This window comes from Anomalospiza imberbis, chromosome 2 (assembly GCF_031753505.1).
Source record: "Anomalospiza imberbis isolate Cuckoo-Finch-1a 21T00152 chromosome 2, ASM3175350v1, whole genome shotgun sequence".
Taxonomy (NCBI): domain Eukaryota; kingdom Metazoa; phylum Chordata; class Aves; order Passeriformes; family Viduidae; genus Anomalospiza; species Anomalospiza imberbis.
This window is the reverse complement of record NC_089682.1, coordinates 82244113-82266017: the sequence shown is the minus strand read 5'-3', so window position 1 is coordinate 82266017 and position 21905 is coordinate 82244113. Positions and strand designations below refer to the sequence as shown.

At 37.0% G+C, this 21905-nt stretch overlaps 1 protein-coding gene across 1 annotated transcript in view; it reads right to left on the bottom strand.

Moving 5' to 3' along the window:
* FREM2 (FRAS1 related extracellular matrix 2) overlaps positions 1 to 21905 on the bottom strand; it is a 115602-nt gene that overhangs the window by 47106 nt on the left and 46591 nt on the right. The window contains exons 3-6 of the mRNA XM_068182066.1: positions 7525 to 7671; positions 5898 to 6128; positions 3081 to 3206; positions 1942 to 2193 (exon numbers count right to left, since the gene is read on the bottom strand). Of these exons, the coding sequence (XP_068038167.1) occupies positions 1942 to 2193; positions 3081 to 3206; positions 5898 to 6128; positions 7525 to 7671 (756 nt within the window). The remainder of the gene's footprint in view (positions 1 to 1941; positions 2194 to 3080; positions 3207 to 5897; positions 6129 to 7524; positions 7672 to 21905) is intronic.

Below are 21905 nucleotides of genomic sequence, written 5' to 3'. Positions count from 1 at the left end.
AAAAAGTGTTCCAAATCTATCCTTCAAAGACCCCTTATCTTTCAATATCCCAAATATTCTTTACTCCTACCAACAAGTATAGATATTTCAGTTGCTACATGATGAAAATATTCTATTCTAATTTCTCAAACATTTCCACAGCTCTTTTAATAAATACCATAAGATTATTCTTTGCTAAATTAATTTGTGTAGAAAAGTCTGTAGCTCTGAGGCAGCTTGTGCTCATAAATGCAGAAACTTAAAACTGAACAGTGTACACAAACTAAATTACATCTCCTGCTTTCTGATAGCAGTGTTAAAGGAGATTTCTCATTAACTTCCCTAATATTTTGTGTGAGCTTTATAAAATATTAAGTTTTGTACTCTGTTGTGACTGGGAGTCACTGGGATTCCCACTGAAGTTAGATAGCCTAATTTCAGCTCGTCTCTGATATTAACTAATGTCTTGGAGAATCATTATCTCCATCCCAAACTCTCCATATGCATATTTAAGCAGTCAGAACACTTTCAATTTTTGGGTAATCAGCTTCTCCATGAATACATCTTTTTAATGGCTATTGTCTAAATATTCTATACTCTGCTATGTACAAACTTTAAAGTTCATGAATTCATCAAAATTATTCATACAAATCCAACTCTTGCAGAAGCTCCTAAATGAATAAATTTGTGTTTGCTATAAGAGCAGAGTCAGATAAAGATTTCTATTTTGCCTTGCATTTGATATATGATCTCCGACCTTACAAGACTTGTTTTTTCAACCTGTTGTAGTCATTAACGCTATATGATTACCCAAATACTCCACAGAGAAAACAAAGTCACCTCTGTCACAGGATTTCAGGTGAGAAATTTCAGGCAGGCTGAGTATTTATGAGGCAATTAGATGGGTGCAGACTTCCTGCCTTGAAGAGCTGCCTTTTGTATCATTACCTAGAGAGAAATCACTGTGCTGATAATAATGGTCTCTTTTGGCATCAGACTTTCAAAGAGTACTGTACTATGTAATTGCTCCCTTTAGTCTTTAGGAAATATGATGGTGTCACAATAGATGGTTTATGGCCTCACAGAGAGGACTCAAACAGCTTATCAGTAGTCTTATCTCAGAATTTACAGTTGAGATGTCAGTCTCCAAACTCCACACATAAATGGGGCAATTGTACCAGGAGACTTTCATGCTATTTCTCCTAGAAAAAGAGCTGTCACACCAATGCTGAAGCATTAAAAGAGAGGCTTGAGGCAGCAATACTACATGTATTTTTGAAAAAAGTTGGTGATACATTTTGCTGATTCTACTCTTAGTCACACCCTTTGTTCTAATCACCACCAGAAATGTCTCTTTCAAAGCAATATCTTAAAGCTATTAACTAGTTGAACAAACAACATAATTCTGTCAGCATTTCCCTACTGAGGCAATTTCTAAAGCAACATTACTCTTATCTGAATATTTGCTTTATTAAAAAGACAAAGAGAGCACAAATGGACACTTTTACGCAGAAATTCAAATGCAGCATCAAATCTGAAGAAATATAGCTTTCCTCTTGGGAGCTGTTAGATGGCTTCTGCCCCATCAGGGCCTCCAATAGGGCCCTTGCACCATAACTGAATGAGCACAAAGGCTTTCAGACACAGCCTCAGAATCACAGAAACAAGGCTGTCCATGCAAGGTGACATCTTGGATTATGTCTGTTAATGTGACAGAATAGAAAGGGGCAGCTCCTTGCTCTGAATCACTGCTCATGTGATTTTGTCAAACAATAAATCAGCAATACTAAATACTTTCAAAAACCTGCATATCTTTCCAATAATATTTTCTAATCTCAAGATGGAAGCAGCATGTGTTTTAACCAGCAGGAAGAAAAACAAAACCCACATGCTGATTTGAATGTGATGTTCTTTGTTGTTTCTGTCCTGCACTGGGGGTATCACTTAAATTATATATCTTACCATCATTCTTGTCAGGTACAATGGTAATGCGAGTGCTTGGGAATTCTGCACCAATTCTTCCACCCATGGGCATGCTCAACAAAACATCAAAGGTTTCAGCCTCTTCATACAAGGAATCATCTATGATGACGATCCGACACATTTTTTCTCGTTCGTCTTTGTCAAAACGTAGAATGCTGTTGTGATCCTCCGGCCTGGATATGTAGTCAGAGTAGGAAAGTACAGAGGTTGGGGCAGTGCCAGATGCTGTTCCTGTGGCATAAAAGGAAAACAGTCACTATACATACAATGGTTACAATGATCTCCTCGCAGAGGTGGATTTTTATTTTCATTATCTTTGAATTTCTGTTTACTTTTTGGTGATAAGATGGGCTGCAAACAAGGTCAGAGGTCCACTGACCCATTTCTGAGGTCTCTACTACTTCTGTATACGATACAATGGAAGAGTGTGGTCCTTCAAATCATTTGCACCTTTCCAGTCTGAAGGAATATTGCCTATCACAAGAGACAGACTGACAAAATAGCCCCTGTGAGGATTACCAGTTAACTACCTTAGTATATTTTACCCACATTGAAGATACCAGTGGACTTGAACAGACAGAATGTCATGAAAATAATTTATTTGGATTCCAGATCACTTTACACAAAATATTGCTGCAGCTCTCCAGATAAAAAATAATAATAAAACTGCAGATGTAGAAACCCCATGCCCTGCACATGTATTATTAGTAAGAGACTAAAAATCAGAGGAAGGACAAGTATGACAATTAAAAAATATAATTTTGTATAAATTTTTTCAAGATACAAAGAAGCAAAGAGTTGCCAGGGCAATTACTGCAGTGTTTCAGTTCTCATCACTTTCAGATATAAGAGACTGCATATAAAAATCTTGCAGAAATATAAAGGACACAGATCCTCTTCAATTCTCCATGATGATTTTTAAACTGCGTTCAGTAATACTCTTAGACAGATTGCAGAGATTAATACATTTGCAGTTGAGACTGAAGATATTTAGATGAAAAAGTAATTAACAGAGTGATAAACAATTTTATTATAAAATAGATGGAATAAATATTTTTAAATTTCTGTCTCTTTTCCACTCTTGCCATTTTTTTTTATTCTATAGTAGATTCTACTACCTTGTTGTGTGTAGCAGATGACCATCAGTTCCTGACTCACATCTCCACTTCTTCTGACTGGAATAAATAACTCACCAACATCTTCTTCAATAGTATAGGTGGACTGAGGAATAAAGACCGTTGATTCTGCAAAGAAAAGAACCTCATGAAGTCACTTGTACATTAACTGTACATTTTTGAATATTCTAAAGTGCAACAAATAACTTGCATTTATTGGCAATGCCACTCAATTGTCAGTAAAATTTGAAGGGTGAGAGAAGTAGAGTTCCTTACTGCTTCAGAAATGGAAAAGAAAATCAGATCATTAGGTCTGAATTCACAAGTCCTTATTAAGTCATCTCTAATGGGACTGATTTGTTTATCTAGGGTTAATGATGCAAGACACTGTTTGGAGAATTTTTCCACGAAGTCTCTATTTTCATTATTTCCATGGTATTTAATTATTAACTGTTAACTACAGAAATATCAATATCATAGCTCACACACAGGCTGTGGTTCACCAAGGCCATTCTTTAACCTACTGCATCAAGATAACCAGGAAAATCATTTGGCATTGAGAAGCAAGGTTCAGCTCTTGACATACTACTCTTGACTTGGACATTTGAGTTGGTTACATGTCTACACTACTTTTTTACTAGACCCAGCCAATACAGTCAGTGAAGTCTGAGGAGCAATCTCACTCTAAAATGTATCATACAAAAGGATATCAGATCTTTTTTCAGGGGAAAAACCCACTAAGATGCATTCTAAATTCCTTTATTATTTTATGCTCACATAATCAGATTGCTGGGTTTTATGCTGTTACTGGGATTCAGGATCAATTTTGTTCTTGTTCTTTCAAAAACTCAAGAACAAAAAGTAGCTATGCACATAATTATAAAGCGCCTTTACAGTTTCATTACTGTGACCACAACCCAAATAGAATATAAATCTGTATAATATCAAGTTAAGTGGTATCAGCTGACTTCACAAAGCAGATTTTTCATCATTTCAGAGTACTTTGGCAAACAATGTTCTGAAAATTGTCAGGTGACTTCTTTGAAAACATGTTCCCGGTTTTATTTCTCCAATACTACTAGTATGACTTGAGGTCAAAAGTCTGCCTTAAAAATGCTGTAATTCAGGTTTGATAAGACCGAGACTACTCACTATTCTGGCAAGACAAAAATTCAACATGAAAAATATCAAATCCCTACTTTTTTGTTTTAAAGTAAAGCAAAAGGCACCACTAAAAAAACCCAACTAATTTCATTCCTTCTATTTCTCCCTTTAGAATTTAATTGGCAAAATAAAATACTCTAACCTTCCAAAACATGCAGGAATCTGATTTATTTGGTTTCCTTGCTCTCTCTCTCTCTCATAATTATTCAACCAGGAGTAAAATGGCACTATAAAAGTCTAACAGACCTTATGAACAACATAAAAGCTTGGAGGAGAATGAGCTACACCATCACAGCTAGTATAAAAAGCCATATCCCTATGCAATCTATATTGCCAATGAAACATTAACCAATGTCCCATACCCCAAGAGGCTGGTGCAGCTTTCCGAACAAACTCACAGTCTTGATCCTAAAGCTACACAACTCAAATCAATGATTTTTTCACTGGAAGCAGAATACAACTTTTGTTGGCTCTTATTCAGTGAGCTTGGTAAACCCTGAGCTTCAAAATGCTATTAGGTAACACAGTCCTTCCCCCAAAGTTCTCTCTCTAGTTTTCTTCTAGGTACTCCTTGGTTTGCAGCTGTGCATTTGATTTTGCCCTCTGCAACTTCTCTTTATGTATAATTAATACAAATTCTCTAGGACTGTAAAAATTTTATCTTAATGTAAGAAATATAAAACACTGTTGTTGGCATAAAGAAGACTCAGCCATTTACCTCTAACTGTGCTATCTTACTGATCACAGAAAAGATAAAGAGATTTAACACATTTTCAAGCTATTTCTGTGTCTCATACAAGCTGCTTTTCAAGTGAAACACTATTTTTCTCAGTGATTAAAAATGGATGTGAGATAAGCTCTGGTTTAACTTGCACTTGTAACTAGGAACTAAGACACTTCTGATAATTTCCACACCCAACACTCTTCAAATGTTAATTAGGGAAGACCATATAATTCAAGTTGTTATGGTCATCCAGTACTTAAAAGATTTCTTAAGGACAGTTCTGTCCCACTACAGCCCATGGGTTCAAGCTTCTGGATGCAGCTGAAAAGATGCAAAGCAACCAGAGCATGCTCTGCTTATTTTATTTTTTTTTTTAAACAGCTTATTTCTTAATTTATATTTAACCATAATTTTACTTGTTCTTGACACAGCATGTGCTACACTTGATCTAATGATCTTTACTATTACTGAGCTTCTCAGGTTCATATAAGGCCTAACTGATGCAAGCAGTTTGCTCCAAGACCAAATTTGTTGTGATTAACCAGCCTAGACTTTCTTGTACCATCCTCTCCAACTTGAATTACCGTGGCAGAATAAATCAAGTCAGCCTCCAGCCAACCCTTCAGACACATTCAGTCTGCAAACACATTTAACTGAAAGCCTGTTATACCTAAAATGAAAACAAAGCCCCTAGAAATAACATAGCATAAAAAAATGCAGGTATTTCATAAAAAACATGCTACCTGAGTAAACCCTTCATCAAGCACTTAAAGTGATAGAGGACAAATGGCTACCTGACGCCCAAGTCTGTCTTCAGAAATATTTTGAGGACAGTAAACCTTTAGTATCCACTGTTATTCACAGTATTTGCCCTCCAGTTTATCTTTTGGTACATGCACATATTTGCAGTACAGTTCTGGAAAGGTTCTCACCATCTCCTGGGTCAATAATTTCCACTGTGGATGCAGCAGGAAATTCCAGAATTGCCATGACGGGATCAGAAAGAACAATTTGAAAGGACTCAGAATGTTCATGTTCACCATCACTCAAAATCCGTACTCGCCATGTAGCTAAGGTTTGACCAGGGTTAAACTGCACTTGCTTCTGGGCTTTTCCTCTGAAGTCTTTATCTTTCTTGGCAGTACCATCTTTGGTGCTAATACCTGTTAAAATCAGAAATTCAGGTCATTATAAACATCACTGGTAATTTTTCTCCCATTGTGTCACATTTAAAAGACATGTAGAAAAATATACTTTCCACAACCTGAGAACATTCAAACTAAATCCATTACACTTGATCAATATTATATTGGGTGTCACATATAGAGGTTGAAAAACTCTACATTCTCTGAAGTTATATCAAATTTCCATTTCCCCATAATTCAATTATGGATGCCCAAAAAGGACAACTTTTCTCTCTCCTTTTAGCCCTCCAGGTTCTCTTCTTTTCCAGAACATCTAAACAGCATCCTGCCTGAAAGCCCAGAAAATATTTCTTTTTCTTAGAAAAAATAAAAACATCCCTGGAAAGTTCAGACTTTAAAGGGAAAGCTAAGGAAAACACAAAGACACAAAGGAAAATATACTGAATAAAAACGAAAGAAGATGCAAAACCTGAACCATTGCCTTCATTGTCATTGCAATAAGAATTTTTAAAAATTATGATCCTCTTATTTCCATGTTTGCATAATGACAATCATTAGGTTAAAGTGAAGATGAAGTGCAAGTCCTTGGGAAAAAATTCAAACAAGTCAATCCAGAGAGATGGCACAGGCCTTCCAGCCTCAGGTTCAGAATGCTCTGAAACAGGTTTTCACAGGCATTTCCCTCCCATTTTAAGGCTGTCTGAAAAAACAGTTTTAAATTGAGTGTTTTCTCTAAGCAATATAAGCTCATCATAGGTTTCAGTGTGAAATTGTACAAGGATAATGCTCTCTGGTGCAAATGCATCAGAGGAGGAAACAAATCCAGAGGCTAGAAACAGGTGTGAGGTTGCAGGATGTGATAACACAACCTTTTTTTCACCTTTTCACTCCCCAGACACTGCAAACAGTTTTCAACACCTCCTGTATCAGCCTCAGTTGACTGCCAACATTGAGTGAAGAAAATGAGCCTAATGCTTGTAGCTGCTAGTCAGACCAGCTCACAACAGCCTTCCTGGAAAATGATATATGTTTATTGTTGTCTTTTCAATTGCTACAACTCTATTTTTTCATTATAGGGAAAAGAAGATCTGGACAGGAACTGCATTCAGTGAAACAAAGAAACAGTGGTACCAATCAAATCAAAGAAAGAAGGACCATGTTTTCGATTGTTTATTCAGAAATTAATTGCAGAAGACAAAAAAAAAACACAAAAGGAAAAATTTCATTTTTTAACTAAAGAAATTATATAGATAGCATATAAAATGTACACTCTTTAATAAATAAATATATTTCTTCAAATATAGTTTGCTTATCGTGAAACAGCAGCAATAGGATATAGTTGCATTGACACAGTATATCAACTGCCTGGGCAGTGATTTATAGAAGCAACTGATAAGATTAGAATTGAACTTACTTATAAAAGCGGTTTCTCCCAGGTAACCTCTCCGTTTAAGAAAAACATCAAGATATTTAGTGTCTTCATTTACTAAGTAATACTCCTTTTCTAAGGAGATCCATGCCCAGTTTAGGCGAAAATGTTGATTCCTCAGCTTATTGCCTCCTGCAAAACAAAATTTAAAAAATATATATATAACATTTCATTTTTGTTAAAGATTACTTTGTCTTTGGAGGTTCATGCAACCTTGTATCCTGGGTAAGGTATGTATCTATCTGGACATCACAATCCAAAGGTTTTAAAGATTTAAAGCTAAGAAATTACAAGGAAGGAACTTAACCATAACACATTTGCTACACATAGGAGTAAATTTTTTCTTAAATGCTTACATATATAGTGCACTAAATTTCTTATTTCTCAAGAGAAAAGCATCAAGCATTAATTAAAATGTATTTGGGGTGCCTTCCGTATATCACCCTAATGGATGTGCTTTTTATTACTCTAGACTTCTGTAAGTTCTACAGTAATAAAATAAGCTGCTCAGCTCACTGATGGCAGATGCTCACTCAGCAACTGTCTTCTGGGAATGCCGGCCAGTGTGGGAGACTGTAGTCTGATTTCCTTCCCACAAGGTGCTGCTACAGAACAAGGTTTGCTGCTGAGGTACCAAATGTCTTGAATGTGAAAGAAATTTCCTTTAGAAATTAACACTTCTGTACCCAAGCTGGTGAAAAAAGTGAACAGCAGAGAGTCATATCTAAGCATTTAAATTAATTCATGGCTTAATTACTGGAGGAAGAGACAAATGAAGGTGGGTTTATCCCTTCCAGTTTCTTCCATGAGGCAGCCACTCCACATGCTTTTACTCTGCTTCAAAGATAAGCCTCTATGTTTCTTTACTGACCTGCCTTCTAGAAAAACCAGGAACTAAAGTTGTGCAATCTCACATAGAGGCAAAGGTACTGTGTAGATGAAAGGAAGGAAATGATTACTGGAGTATCTCCCCACACTCCTCATCCTGCTCCTTTCTGCTCTTTTGATTTCTATTGTTTCTGACAAAGGGGAAGTCTACAAACACACATATCAGAAACTAATGAGCACCAGAGAGAACCAGCAGCTATAGTGTTACAGCAGTAACTACAACAGCACTTACATTAGGTTAGATGTATGTTATGTCTTCCCATTAGTTTATGGGGACAAATGTAACAGAATACTTCTTGTTCTCTAATCCAGCGAGAAAAGCCATTTCTGTGCCACCCTTGAACACACTGCACATAATTTGACCATAATTTAACAGAAGAATAAAAGTTTCTGACAAATAAAAAGGATGGAAATTTACTGTCTTTTAGAGGAGAGAGAACCTATTTGTACCACTAGTGAGAAGAAATACTGCTGCATGAGCTTACTACAAATGATAATGTCAGATTTTTAAAACTGCCAAGGTAAAGGAAAATTTTCTAGCACAGTTTGCATCCTTTTAAACAAAAGATACTCTAACCAGAGGATAGAAAGCAAAAGAAAATCTGGCATAAATTGTTCTCTTACCCAAAGAACTCAAGGTTAAATGTGCTGTGGACAAAGGCACACAATCTACATCTTACATACAGGTCACTTATGAATGAAATTTAGGAAGAAAAAAAATCACCAGACAGGCAATAAAAAAGATTTATTATTGTCTTCATTTCACTTATTTCTTGCTTTCAACTGTTTTTTTTCTTTTTTTTTTAATAGAATATAAAATCCCCAACAAAAAAGTATATTTCTTAAGGGGGTTACAGCAAGCCTCCATTTTTACAGACCTACTTCTGTCCCTGAAATATAGAATGTTCACTTTTTAGAATGTGCAATGCCAAACCCATCAGCTTCAAAACTTTAAGAAAAGAACATAGGTATTTTAAACCTTTGTGTTTTCATTTTGTGCTTTTTTTCATGTTCAGAAGACATGTTTTCTGATTTATACAAGCCATTTCACAGTCCACTGTCCTATAGAATAAAACCGCTGTTCTTCTTATTATTAGCTACTACTACTATTTCTACTATTATTGTTATTATTACTACAGACCTCTAACAAAACAGAGCAGGAAGCATATGATATACCTTACCTAATTTCAGGTATTTACTTTGGGTCTAGAAATCCTAAACTGTCTTTATAGCCAAACCCTGGAAAGATGCATTTTATAAAGGTATTACTTAATTTAGGCATTTAATTTTGAATAAGATTAGCTTTGCCTTGAAATAGCAAAAATATGTGCATTTTTCCTTAGCAGTGTTTAAAATTGTTGCGACCCTTTACATTGTAGACACTTTTATTAATTAATTATTATTAATAATTAATTAATTATTAATAATTATTTCCCCCCTGCCTAATCTGGATGAAACTGCTACAACATAATAGAGCCAAGCACCACACAAACACAACACCTGTGAAGAATATCATGAGTACAGCTTTTAGAAGTCGGAATAAAATGTCAGAAATAAAACAGCACATACCACTTTCATTTGGTTCACTATTAAAATAAGTACCTGCCTGACAATAATATTTCTATCAGCAGATGGATTGTGCACTGCTCGCAAGCACTGCTCTTGGGCACAGTCAGACATTTAGCTGCTGGGCAAATCATCAAGCTACTATGCCCCAGTGACAGTTTCGCTTTTATTCCTCTTCCAGACAAGTGCTGGCAGTACAAATACATCATAAGTCCAGAGAGGGACGCCATTACTTTTAAGACTACAGAAAAGGAAGGAGGGCAGTCTTAGAACAAGGTAAATCCAAAGGAAGTTTGCATCAATGAAACGTGGTTGGCAAGATGTTGCTAAAGTGAGGCATGAAAACTTGTTTCCAGAATTTTGCCAGAGAACAGAGTGCAGCAGTGGCAAATCAGAAGATGCTAGATGAGAGGTGGTGCAGTGAGATATTCATGAGAAATGAGACAGCAAGAGTTGTGAGACACATTTAGAAACTTTGTAAGGAACTGAAGGTAAGAATCGAAAGTGAGTCACAAAGTGACTTAATGACTGAGGCCTTGAGGACAAAATCTTCTGAAAAGGTTTGCCTGTATATGACAAGTCAAAGATAGATATAACTTGGAGTTGGTCTTTATAGAAATCCTGTCAGCAAATTGTTTGCCTGTCAGAAAACAGTGACATATTATTATTACACAGTTCATCAAACAAGAAATTCCTAAAAAGATCAAGTCATCTGGAAAAAACAGATTCAGTTACATAACATGAATAAAAGAGGAGGGGGAGGAGGACTTGGTCAGTCAACTGTTTGAAGGGAAAAATATTTAAATTAATATTCCCATTCAAGTATTCATCTTTCCAGCCATACTGCTCAGATATCTTAAAATTATAATCCTCCATGAAAAAATACAGATTAGATTGTCAGAATTTTCTATAATGGTGCAAAGGGCTCAGAGAAGAAAAGAATCCGTTCCAGTTTTCTCCACAGATCACAGAGCTATGGAAAGACAGTATAAAAAATAATTCTAACATTAAATTGTGTACCTTGAGCACTGTTGACCCGAGGGGCCAAAAAAATGGCTGTTCTGTAAGGAAAGCCTGATTGTACTTTTGCTGTCTCTAGGAGCTACTCCAGACCCTAATTCATAAATAAAAGCACATAACTGCACCTCAGTATTCATTTATTGACACAACAGAAATTGATGCATCTTGATGCAGATACTGACTTCCCTGCTGAATGGCAAAAATCAGAGATGAATCAGCAAAAGAGTGCCTACCCTGCATAACCACAGCCACACACGCTCACTGTGTGCACAAGATATGTCTGTACAAACACAGCTATTCGGGACCTGTAGAGCTCCAAGGTACAATGTATATGCTCTCTTTAGTCATTTGCTAAGCTTGCTTAAGGGGGAAAAAACCCCAACCTATAAATTCCTCCACAACAAAGAAAATATATCAAAAACAAGAAAGAGTGGAAAAAAACAACCAGTAAATAGAGCACTAAGAAAAAATAATTTCTCCAAAATTTTTTCTACTGGTCTTTTCTCCTTCCTTTTCTTATTTTGCTTTCTAAAAAGACTGCAAAATGATGTTACTAAGGAGAATCAAAACAACTGTGACGTATTAACAGTCTGCCTAAAGTTCAGGAATCACTGTACAGCAGTGCATACTTGTTGACTTGTTTACATGTCTACATGTCTGCTGCACACAGAGGGAAGAATAGGAAATTGTCCATTTTGAGACATCTATTCCATTTTTTAATCTTTGATTGCCTCTTTTGTGTCAAGGCAAGTCAGTTAATATACACCAGGATAAAGTTCCATCAACAGGTTTATTAGAAGCAAAATCTGGTGTGAAATGCAGAAATTTTAGTCCCCAGCATGATGATTCCCCATTTAGCCATGAAGCTTCTGTTAACCTCAGCACTCTCCACTTCCCCAACTATTTTCCTAGTCATTCATGGAAAGTATAAACCTATTTTTACCAGAACACAGGAGAAACATATAAATCCTAGGTGATTCTGCTAGTCAGAATAAATACCTAGACATTATATGCCCAGTTCAACGCACATAGTTTCAACAACTCTGACTTGCCATACTGTGTAATGGTCCCAGTACATTTTAGCTTCATGTTAAAAAGGCAAAGGTCTTAAGCAACTATTTTTTTCTGCCAAACTATTACCCCCCTCTCACCCCCACCGCTGCCCCCAGCAATAAAGTAGACAATAAATGTTCTGCTTTCAATGCATTGGGGCAGCACATCATTGGACTAGATGACCTGAAAATGCTCCTTCCAACCCAAACGAATCTGATTCTATGATCAAATGCTATTCCCTCTGCTATGACCATCAGAAAGGGTATATCCTGTAAAACTGCCTTAATTTCATATGGAAATTGCAGAAGAGAAATGCCTAAGTTAACCCAGCACACCACACATGCCACTAGAAAGTTTTTAATTAAGTTTAACAATGCATATGATAACCTAATGATATTACCTGATTAGAAAAGCTTTAAAATGCTTCATGTTTTTAAGTGTCTTTCAAGTATACTGAAATAGATCCTAATTACTAAAACAACGTGCTGGACTCTGCCCTCTCCTGCACTTTATCTGCCACTGTAACTTAATACATTTGCAGAACAGCCAAAACGAACCCCCTAAACCAGTCCCGAGTGTTAGGGACTAAAACAATGCTTTCTCTGAACTTCTCATGAGAAAACACACACTTCCCAGCATTATGGACTTAGCTTGCCTGAAGTATAATTGCTGGTATCCAAAGAACTGCCAACAGTTTCCATCTTTCAGTACTTTCTGTAACTCTTTTTCATTTTATGTCTACACCCAAGAAACAAGTTGGAAGGGCCACATTTGACAGGGCTCAGAATAAGCAAATGCCTAAAGCCACGTAGCAGAAGAAATATCTGAAAAATACCATGTAGCTGCTTTCTTACAAAAGGGATGGGGAAGTGAGAGACAAGACATAAATATCAAGGTTACCTAGTGTGTATTAAATTTGGATCCTTGTAAAATTCAACTAAGTGTCACTAAGGATGTCTCCAAGGGCAGTCTGGAGATTCACACTGGGTTAATTCAAGGATTCCCAATTCAAGTCTATGTCCCATTCTGCAGGAGATTAACTGGGCTCTGATTAAGAGGTTAACTTGATTTTCATTGACAAAAACTGTGCAAGCAAATATGCACTGGCTCTCAGCCAATTAGTCTCATAGCTTTAAATTAATTTCATTATAAATCAGCTCTGTAGAAATTCACCGAGAGCCAGGATACTGTCACTCTATTGGCTGCACCAAGAGACTATGAGTTTTCAAAGGAAAGAGCAAAGCGGATAAAGAGCAACCCAATCTGAATCACCAAAAAAGATCCTGGAGTACTGTGTGTCTTTGAAAGCCTTTATGCATATTAAGTTCTTAGTCTGTAACTGATTTCTAGGAAACCCAAAAGTTTTGGATTCTGTGCTGTAAGCGAGGGACTAGCTCTGCAGGATGACCACTGCTTCTGGGCAGAAAAGAACTCAGAGCAAAAAATTCAGCATCTCCAGTGAATAACCACTCTTGGCAAAACACAGTATGTTTTTGCTCAGGTTCCAGAGCACAGGAACATATTCAACTGGCTCCTGTTCCACAAAAGGTGAAGACAAGAGATCTGCCTTAGAGATCCTTACAAGAAATCTTTCCTAGACATAGGATTCATATAATCTAATGTTATCCTATGAAAGATGTATGTTTAACTAAACCTAGCTGTCTAGGCACAAGGAATGGAAAGAACTAGGCACATCTTATAGGAACAGCTGGATCACCTTCTGGAAAGATTTAACCCACTCCACTGAATGTAATAGGAATGTGTTCAACCCACCGGTCTATATGGCTAACTAAAACCCAGTTAAGTCGTCTTCTTGACAAAGGTGGGTCCTGAGAAAACTCAAAGACACAACTGATCCTGAACTGTTATATGGTGAACTTGTAAATTTAAACACTTTAAAAGTAATCTTTGGATATTTAAACATGGCAACAACAAAAAAAAAATTATTTGGTTTAGAAGAACTGTTCTGCTACTATAAAGTTATTTCCATGCTGTCATTAAACTAATTAGCATTTTGTGTAGTCACTAACTTTGCATGAGAAAATTAATTTAAATTGCTTTGTGAGAATGAACAGAGAAAACCCAAACATACCATTCAAGCTGTCATGTATATCATTAAACAATGCCCACATTACCTAAAGCACAATACCTTTTTCCTAAAGATCCACACCCTGCACCTCCCTCTGAAGGAAAAAATAACACCACCTGGATTAGTTAAGGCTTCATACATGCATGGCCTGCAGCAACAAGTAAATTTATTAGATCTCTGACAACACATTCTTAAAATAAACTTAATAGTTTTCAGTCTCTACTTACTAATTTGTTTTGTGGCGCCAGACAACTTCTCCCAAGAGGCTCTGGCTGAATTGAAGCAAGGTTCATTTCCTTGGCTCACAGGACAACGGGTTTAGCTCAACTAGCTCAGTTACTGTCACATAGGGGACCTGTTTTCTGGTTTATACCTTTAAAGTATTATCTCATAGGAAAACTATTCTCATTTAAAGCCTACTCAGACAAAGTGTTAAATTTGAGGGTCATGGCACATCGTAAGCCCCAGTCAGTTTATGAGTAATAACAGAAAAGTGTACTGCAACCTCACAAATGCAAGACATTACAATAGAACAGGAATCAGGAGAAATATAATTACAATCAAAATATTATCTCACTTCATATTGTACTATTTTAAGAAATTCTAGGAAAAGAATAGACTAATTTCCCTTTAATTTGATTACATTTTCATTTAGAACCCACTACTGCAAACTCCTACATAGGTGCCTAATATTTAAATGCTTGCAAAATCATTCTTACGCTTAAAACCAGGATGCATGAGGGGTATCATCTGAAACTGAGACCTCTAATTTTTCACAATGAATTTTAAATTGGTTTTCTGTGTCAAATTGGCAAATTTTCCTTGAAGAAGTAATTGAACTTTTCAACTTATTTTTTTCTAGCTGTTGAAAACTGTCTTGGTAGAAAAATTCCCCTCCATTTCAGGTCAAAATCCAAACTCATATTTTAGAGACTTAAGAGGAAAATGTATGCAAGAGGAATTAAAGAGGTTGTTATTATTTGTAAAACTTACTCTAAACAAGTTGGAATAATGTTTCCATTTTATCAACTGGACTTCCTATAACTCACTGAGCATTGACACAAAAAGCATTCTTTTAACTCTATGCTAAAGTGATTGAACTGCTTTTTGTTATTAAGAATTTACTTCCAGAGACTTGAATTGTGGTTCCTTTTCTGTTCTTCAATACAATAAATAAAATGCCTGACTGACTGGAGGAAAACAAATGTCAGGCAGGTTCATTTAACATTTATTTTAAATTCATTTCAGAGTACCAGGTAATCTCAAATATTTAACTTTTAATATTATTTGACCAGAGAAATTCCTTTGTGCTGCCTTTCATCCTTTTTAAGCTATGTCAAACCTATAACCTTTTGCAAGTGATTTAGTCCTGCTCAGCAAGGGCAGATTAAAAAACAGAAAAAATACAAAATTGTTGATATAAACAAGAACACAAAAGGTTTTCTTTTGAAGTCATTAACTTTGACTTGAGACAAACTTTGCAGAGTAGTCAAAGATATTAGTTCTGCAGAGGAAAGAAATATTTTTGCAATAATGTGTTATTTTTTATATCATGACAAATTTTTTAGTGTTACTTGAAGTCTATCCTAAGGGGCAGAACTGTATATTCCTATGGCAGCAATTATAATATAGTCCTGTATTATTTTATCTGAAATTCCTACGTTGCAGTCACAACATATATTGGAAGAAGGAAAAAAAAACCAAACTGGAAGAAGCCAAAGACTCCTTAAAAGATTCAAGACAAGATGTCAGAAATCTGTTTAAATATTAAAAATTAGTGCACAAAAGTCCTTCAGAAATGAAGAGTAGAGTTCAGAGTCCAGAATAATATAAGCAGTGTGGGTTTTCCAAGAGAGAAGCTCAACAGACATAAAGCAGAAGGACAGGGAACAGAAGTGACTGTGAAATTATGAAAACTCAATAGTATGTTGCTTCCAACATACTATCATACCATCATTTCTTTCTCCTTCTTCTCTTCACTTATACTTTGAGATAAGTAGAAACTAAATTAAAATCAACGGTAGAAAAATTGCATCTTTACAATCAAATTTGTTTTTATCATACAACAGATTTTAACAACTTATTTATGCATGGTTCACATTTTTTGGGCTTGAAAAGAGATTACAGTTTTAGCTATTTATGTTAATTTGGCATTCCTCAAGCTTCTGAAAAATTTTTGATGAAGATTTCCACCACTGCCCTCCCACATGCATTGGGAAATTAAAATCCTTCCGCTTTTTCCCAAGGGTCAGGGAGGCAATGTTTTTTCTCAAGCCAAGTCAAGTCTGGCTCCCACCAAATCTGCTGGCTACTGCATACAGGCAGGTGAAGATCTGGGTATCTCTGGTCTCAAGCTTACATTTTTCGCCTTAGAGTTAGCACAGAAATGTGCAGAGGTACGACTGCAGCAGTTTGAACTTGCCAGCCAGCACAAATGTTTTTAAATCGTTTTTAAAGAAACACAAATCGTTTTTAAAGAAAGCTGTCTCCCACCCTTTCTTGAAAGGGAGCTGCATAGCACTCACCTGTTGGGACGTGACCTCAGCCTCCCACATATCACCTGCTGTAGCTGCTGAGGTTGCTGAGACACAAACCAGGGCAGTTCCCTGGGCTGCAGCGCCATGGGGGGCACTTGGGAAAACTCTTGCCTGAAGCAATCTGAACAAAGCTGATGACACAGTGCTGAGCTGTCATCACCTACCTCCTCCTTTTGGCTGGGGGTGTTAAACTTGTTATTTTAAACTGATTTCATGGCTGTTCAAAATATTCATTTTCTTTCCCCCACTAAATGTGACAGTGCCCTTGCTACCGGTTTGGATTTCTGGTTCTTGTAGGATGCAACCAAGGCCCATGGAAGCCCATTCCAGGAATGTCACAGAAGTCGCATGGACCATAGGGCCATGAAGAATAGAGGATACAGCAGAGGTTGGAGAACAGGACAGAGGTGAGAAGATGACAAAGCTCACTGGTGAGATTAACAGGACATCTCAGATGGATCACCCTGGGCAGCCCTCTGGCTGCATAAGTATAGATGGCTACAGAAATCCTTCTAGTCACTGATTGCCACCTGTGAAAGCCTCTCCCCTGGATATCTTTTGAGAATACTTCTATCTCTTACCCTAATTCTAGAAGAAAATGCATGTCTTAGTTAGCAGGCTTGATTAATGAGAGGAACATGAGAAGCATATAAGAGGTGCATAGCTTACAGGATTTTTTCTCTGTTCTATAGGATCAAACAGGTGTGGATATGAATTAACAGCAGAAAATGAGATGGCAAAGGTATTAATCGTCAAACAGACAACTGTGCAATATATGAAATGTCACTGATTGCTGGTCCTCTGCTTGACACCTCTGGAAAGATGCACATTTCAGCCCATCTATGAAAGCTGAGTGACCAGTCGGTCAGCTTGAAAGCAATACACTGCTGATCCTCCTGTGCAAAACAATCTATGTCACACATTCTAAAGAAAAATATGGCTGTGAGTCCTTAGTTAGAGATAGATCTGAAAAGTAATGTGATCCATAATAAATTTTCAATCATTCTAACATATGCACATGTAACTTTACTCATGCCCACACCCTAGCTAAATCAGATCCTTGACTGGTTTCGCTGTGTCAGAGAAATTTTCCTGCTTTAACTCTACAGGTCAGCCCTATCTTGTCACTTGTAAGGGTGAGCTCTAGCCTTAAGCTTTCCAAAGAAGTACCTGCTACATTGCCTATTTTAAAAAAATCACTTGTTTACCTGGATTGCTTTCTCGTTCCTTTTCAAAGAGGGCAAATATTACTAATATTATTTATAAGTTGCACTGGTTTTGGCTGAGATGGGGTTCATTTTCCCCACAGCAGCCCTCACAGTGGTGTGCTTTGCACTGGTCTTGATAACCAGTGTTTTTGGCTCCTGCTGAGCCGTGCTGGCACAGCATCAGAACTGTCTCTCCAACTTTCCACCACCCTTCACTAGGCTGGGGATGACAAGATTTTGGCAGGGGTCACAAATAGGACAGCTAATCCAAACTGACCAAAGGGATATTTTCACTTGCCTTTGTCTCCACCTCCTACAATGGAACACTCCAAAAATTGTTGAACAGATGCAACAGATGAAACTAGACATTTTTTGACTAAATGGAACAAAATGTTTGAAAATAGATGAACTTTAAGGTCCTTTCAAACTCAAAACCATTCAATGAGTCTAAAACTGGGTGCTTTAGTCCAAAGGAGGTCTCACAATAAGTTGTTTTTATACACTTTAACTCAAATATCTCAAAAGAACATATTGAGACCTTGAAGTATCTTTGTCCAAACATATTTCTAATCCTTTGGACATGATTTTTACCTCATGTTAATAAATCAATATATCTTTTAGATTTCTTAGCTGCTGAGACCCAAGCAATACCTCTGTTCTTCACCTCTTCACATACTCCCTGAGTAAGTTCTTGAGAGGACAATGAGGGTAATACCATCTAACATAACCATGGGAAAGCACTTTCTTTTCACTTTCTAGTTAATGAGCAACTCTCAGGATAAGTTTGATAAAGGTCCTTATGTAAAGAACATTGGAGTGAAAAGTGAAAAGAAATGTGTGTGTACTGTCTCAAAAACTACCTGTTCAATGCAGACACATTTGCTCTAGTATGTGCTTACATTAAGAGCTCTAGGTTGTAGTTCTTTTATTGAACAGGTATTTCAAACTACAGTCACCAAGATACCTCAGTGTGCTTTTGCACATGAACATGGGGGCAAGACACAGTATGTGCATCCTGTTAGAGCGACACAAGCAAGCTCTAGTTGAGTAGGTACCTCTTCATGGCACAGAGGCAAAGCTTTACCAGACGGATGCTCTGCTGAGCCTCCTCAACCCTGCTGATTCCTGAGATAGTTCATTAAGCTCTGTCTTGACTAGCTCACTAAGGGACTATGTTGCTCCATAGACAGAAAAGGTTTAGTTTTGGCTAGAAGAAAATAAATGAGGGTAGATTCAATCTTGGGTTGTCTCAGTGCTTTTTGACAGTGCACTCTACAGGTTGTTGGACACACTTGTCTCTCTCTTTCCTATTCATGTGTGGCCACAAAAACCATTTGCTCCTTAGATTGTCATCACATGCCCTTCTTGGGGTAAATACAGTAGCTGCTTACATAGACATATAATACAGGCCAAATCTTCCAACGTTTTTTCTTACGCTTTCCTTTAACATTACTCAACAACTACAGGTGTACCAGCCATATATGTCAGACAAATTTCACAGCCAGTTTTCCCACCAGTGTCCTCAAAGGGCACTTCTTTCTCTGAGTCACATTTTGATAAGCAGAACACTTACTTAAATCTACTGGAGAACAGGCTGGCAAAATTCATGGCATGAAAGTGGGCCTGGAATTTCATTCAGACTATGGTTAAACATTTTCTTCCTAAGAGATCTTGAGAATGAGATTTGGACAGTACATTCTATGGGAAAGCTATAACCTTTTAGGTTAACTCTTTACTCCCTTAGGAAGTATGCAACAAGATCTGAATAAAAAAAAAGTTATGCAGAAGTGCATAGAAGCTCAAAATAAAAGCATATTTATGATTTGTACTACATGTAACTATACTTACATATATATATATATATATATATAATGATGAAAATATTCCAGATTAAATATTGAAATTTGAGCATATCCCAGTATGGCTATGCTCTGTTTCAACTTTAGAGTAAACATGCGTTCTCTTCTTATATCGTGCAGTATTGAGTGAAACTGGCTTTATAATATCTAAATTTCTGCTTACACCAAATCAAATTTGATGATTAAATATGCCCTGTCATTTAGTGTTTCTGCACACCCACTGGTTGCAAGGTAAAAAAAAAAAAACAAAAAACAAAACACAACCCCCCACCACAAATCCATGTTATTACAAATAGAGCAAAAGTTACTGTGAAATATTCCTGTGATTTCCTGAATGCTCTCTGTAATCTACTACTTAATATTTTGTACAATTTTTTGTCTATGGTTGACATACAAGTGAACCCCTATAAATATACATAAAGTCAGCAGTAACTAAGTATTGTGTGGAATTTTGTAAAATGTTTCAAAGAATCATAATGTAGCATGATGGAAAGACAACTGAGTCTGATATGATTGCTGCAGATCTGCTTGAGGCAGGAAGGCTCTGCAGGGGGATTTGGCCAGGCTGAATCAATGCGCTGAGGCCAACTGTGTGATATTCAACAAGGTTAAGTTCCAGAACTTGCACTTGAGTCACAACAGCCCCATGTAGCACTACAGGCTGGGGGCAGAGTAGCTAGAAAGTGACACAGCAAAAAAGGACCTGGGGGTGCTGGTCAACAGCAGGTGAACATGAGCCAGAGTGTGCCCAGGTGGCCAAGAAGGCCAATGGCATCCTGGCCTCTATCAGGAATAGAGTGGCCAGCAGGACCAGGGCAAGGATTGTGCCCCTGTACTTGGCACTGGTGAGGCCACACCTCAAATCCCATGTCAAGTTCTAGGCCCCTCACTACAGGAGAGACATTGAGGTGCTGGGGCATGTCCAGAGAAGGGCAATGGAGCTGGGGAAGGGTGTAGAGAATAAATCATATAAGGAGTGGTTGAGGGAGCTGGGGGTGTCTAGGCTGAAAAAGAGGAGGCTCAGGGGTGACTTTATCACTCTCTAAAACTGCTTGAAAGGAGGTTGTAGCAAGGTGGGGGTCGGTGTCTTCTTTCAAGCAGTAGTGACAGGACAAGAGGAAATGACTGTATCAAGGGAGGTTCAGGTATGACAACAGGAAAAATTTTTTTCAATGGAAGAGTGATCAGGTATAGCTTGCCTAAGGTGCTGGTGGAGTCACCATCCCTGGAAGTGTTCAAGAAATGACTGAACATGGAACTTAGTTGACATGGTGATGTTCAGTCAAAAGCTGGATTCTATAACCTTGGAGGTCTTTTCCAACCTTAATGATTCTGTGACTTTACAGTTCTATATTTGAGTCAATACACAAAATGTTCTGACACTTAGTAGTCAAGAAATCGGCATTATCTGGTTCAGTAATAGAACAGCAAAAACTTTCATTACTTTCCTATGAAAACTAAATAGTGTGTCAAGAAAATAGCTTAGAGTGCTTTATGCCTTTCTTTATACCTTTCTTTATACCTTTCAACAAGGTATAAATCTCTTGACTGTAGTAAATATAATATTTATATGTTCTAACCTATGCCAGAATATTATTATTAATATGGGAAAAGAAAAATTATAAACATGCATGTTTTAGAGAATATTACCTTTACAATTCCCTCCATTCCTAGCATTTCAGCACTGTACTGCAAACACCAGCAGTGAACTCAAGGCCAGCATTAATTTCTATGGTTTGAATCTGCCCAATAGCCAGTGTGAAGTGCAATCATCACCAAACAATGCAGTATGAATATTAATTTATAAATTAACATGTGTTAACAGTATGCGTTAACATCAATGTATTTATGTAGTAATTTGTGTGGAATATGGAGAACATAATTAATGCTAAAGAATTTTACACCTGATATGCTCAAATAATTGACATCACATTTTTTGACTATGGAGATTTACATTTTTCATATAAGTTTTGGGATGAATCTGAATTTCTTCCCAGCAGCTATGTATCCTATATTTTAAGAGACCATGATGAACTTAATGATGAACTTCATCTGATGAACTTTCAACTGATGAACTTAAGTCAAATTTCTTTGTACATAGTTAGATTAAACGAGCAAATTGAGAGGCACTACTTTCATGGAATAC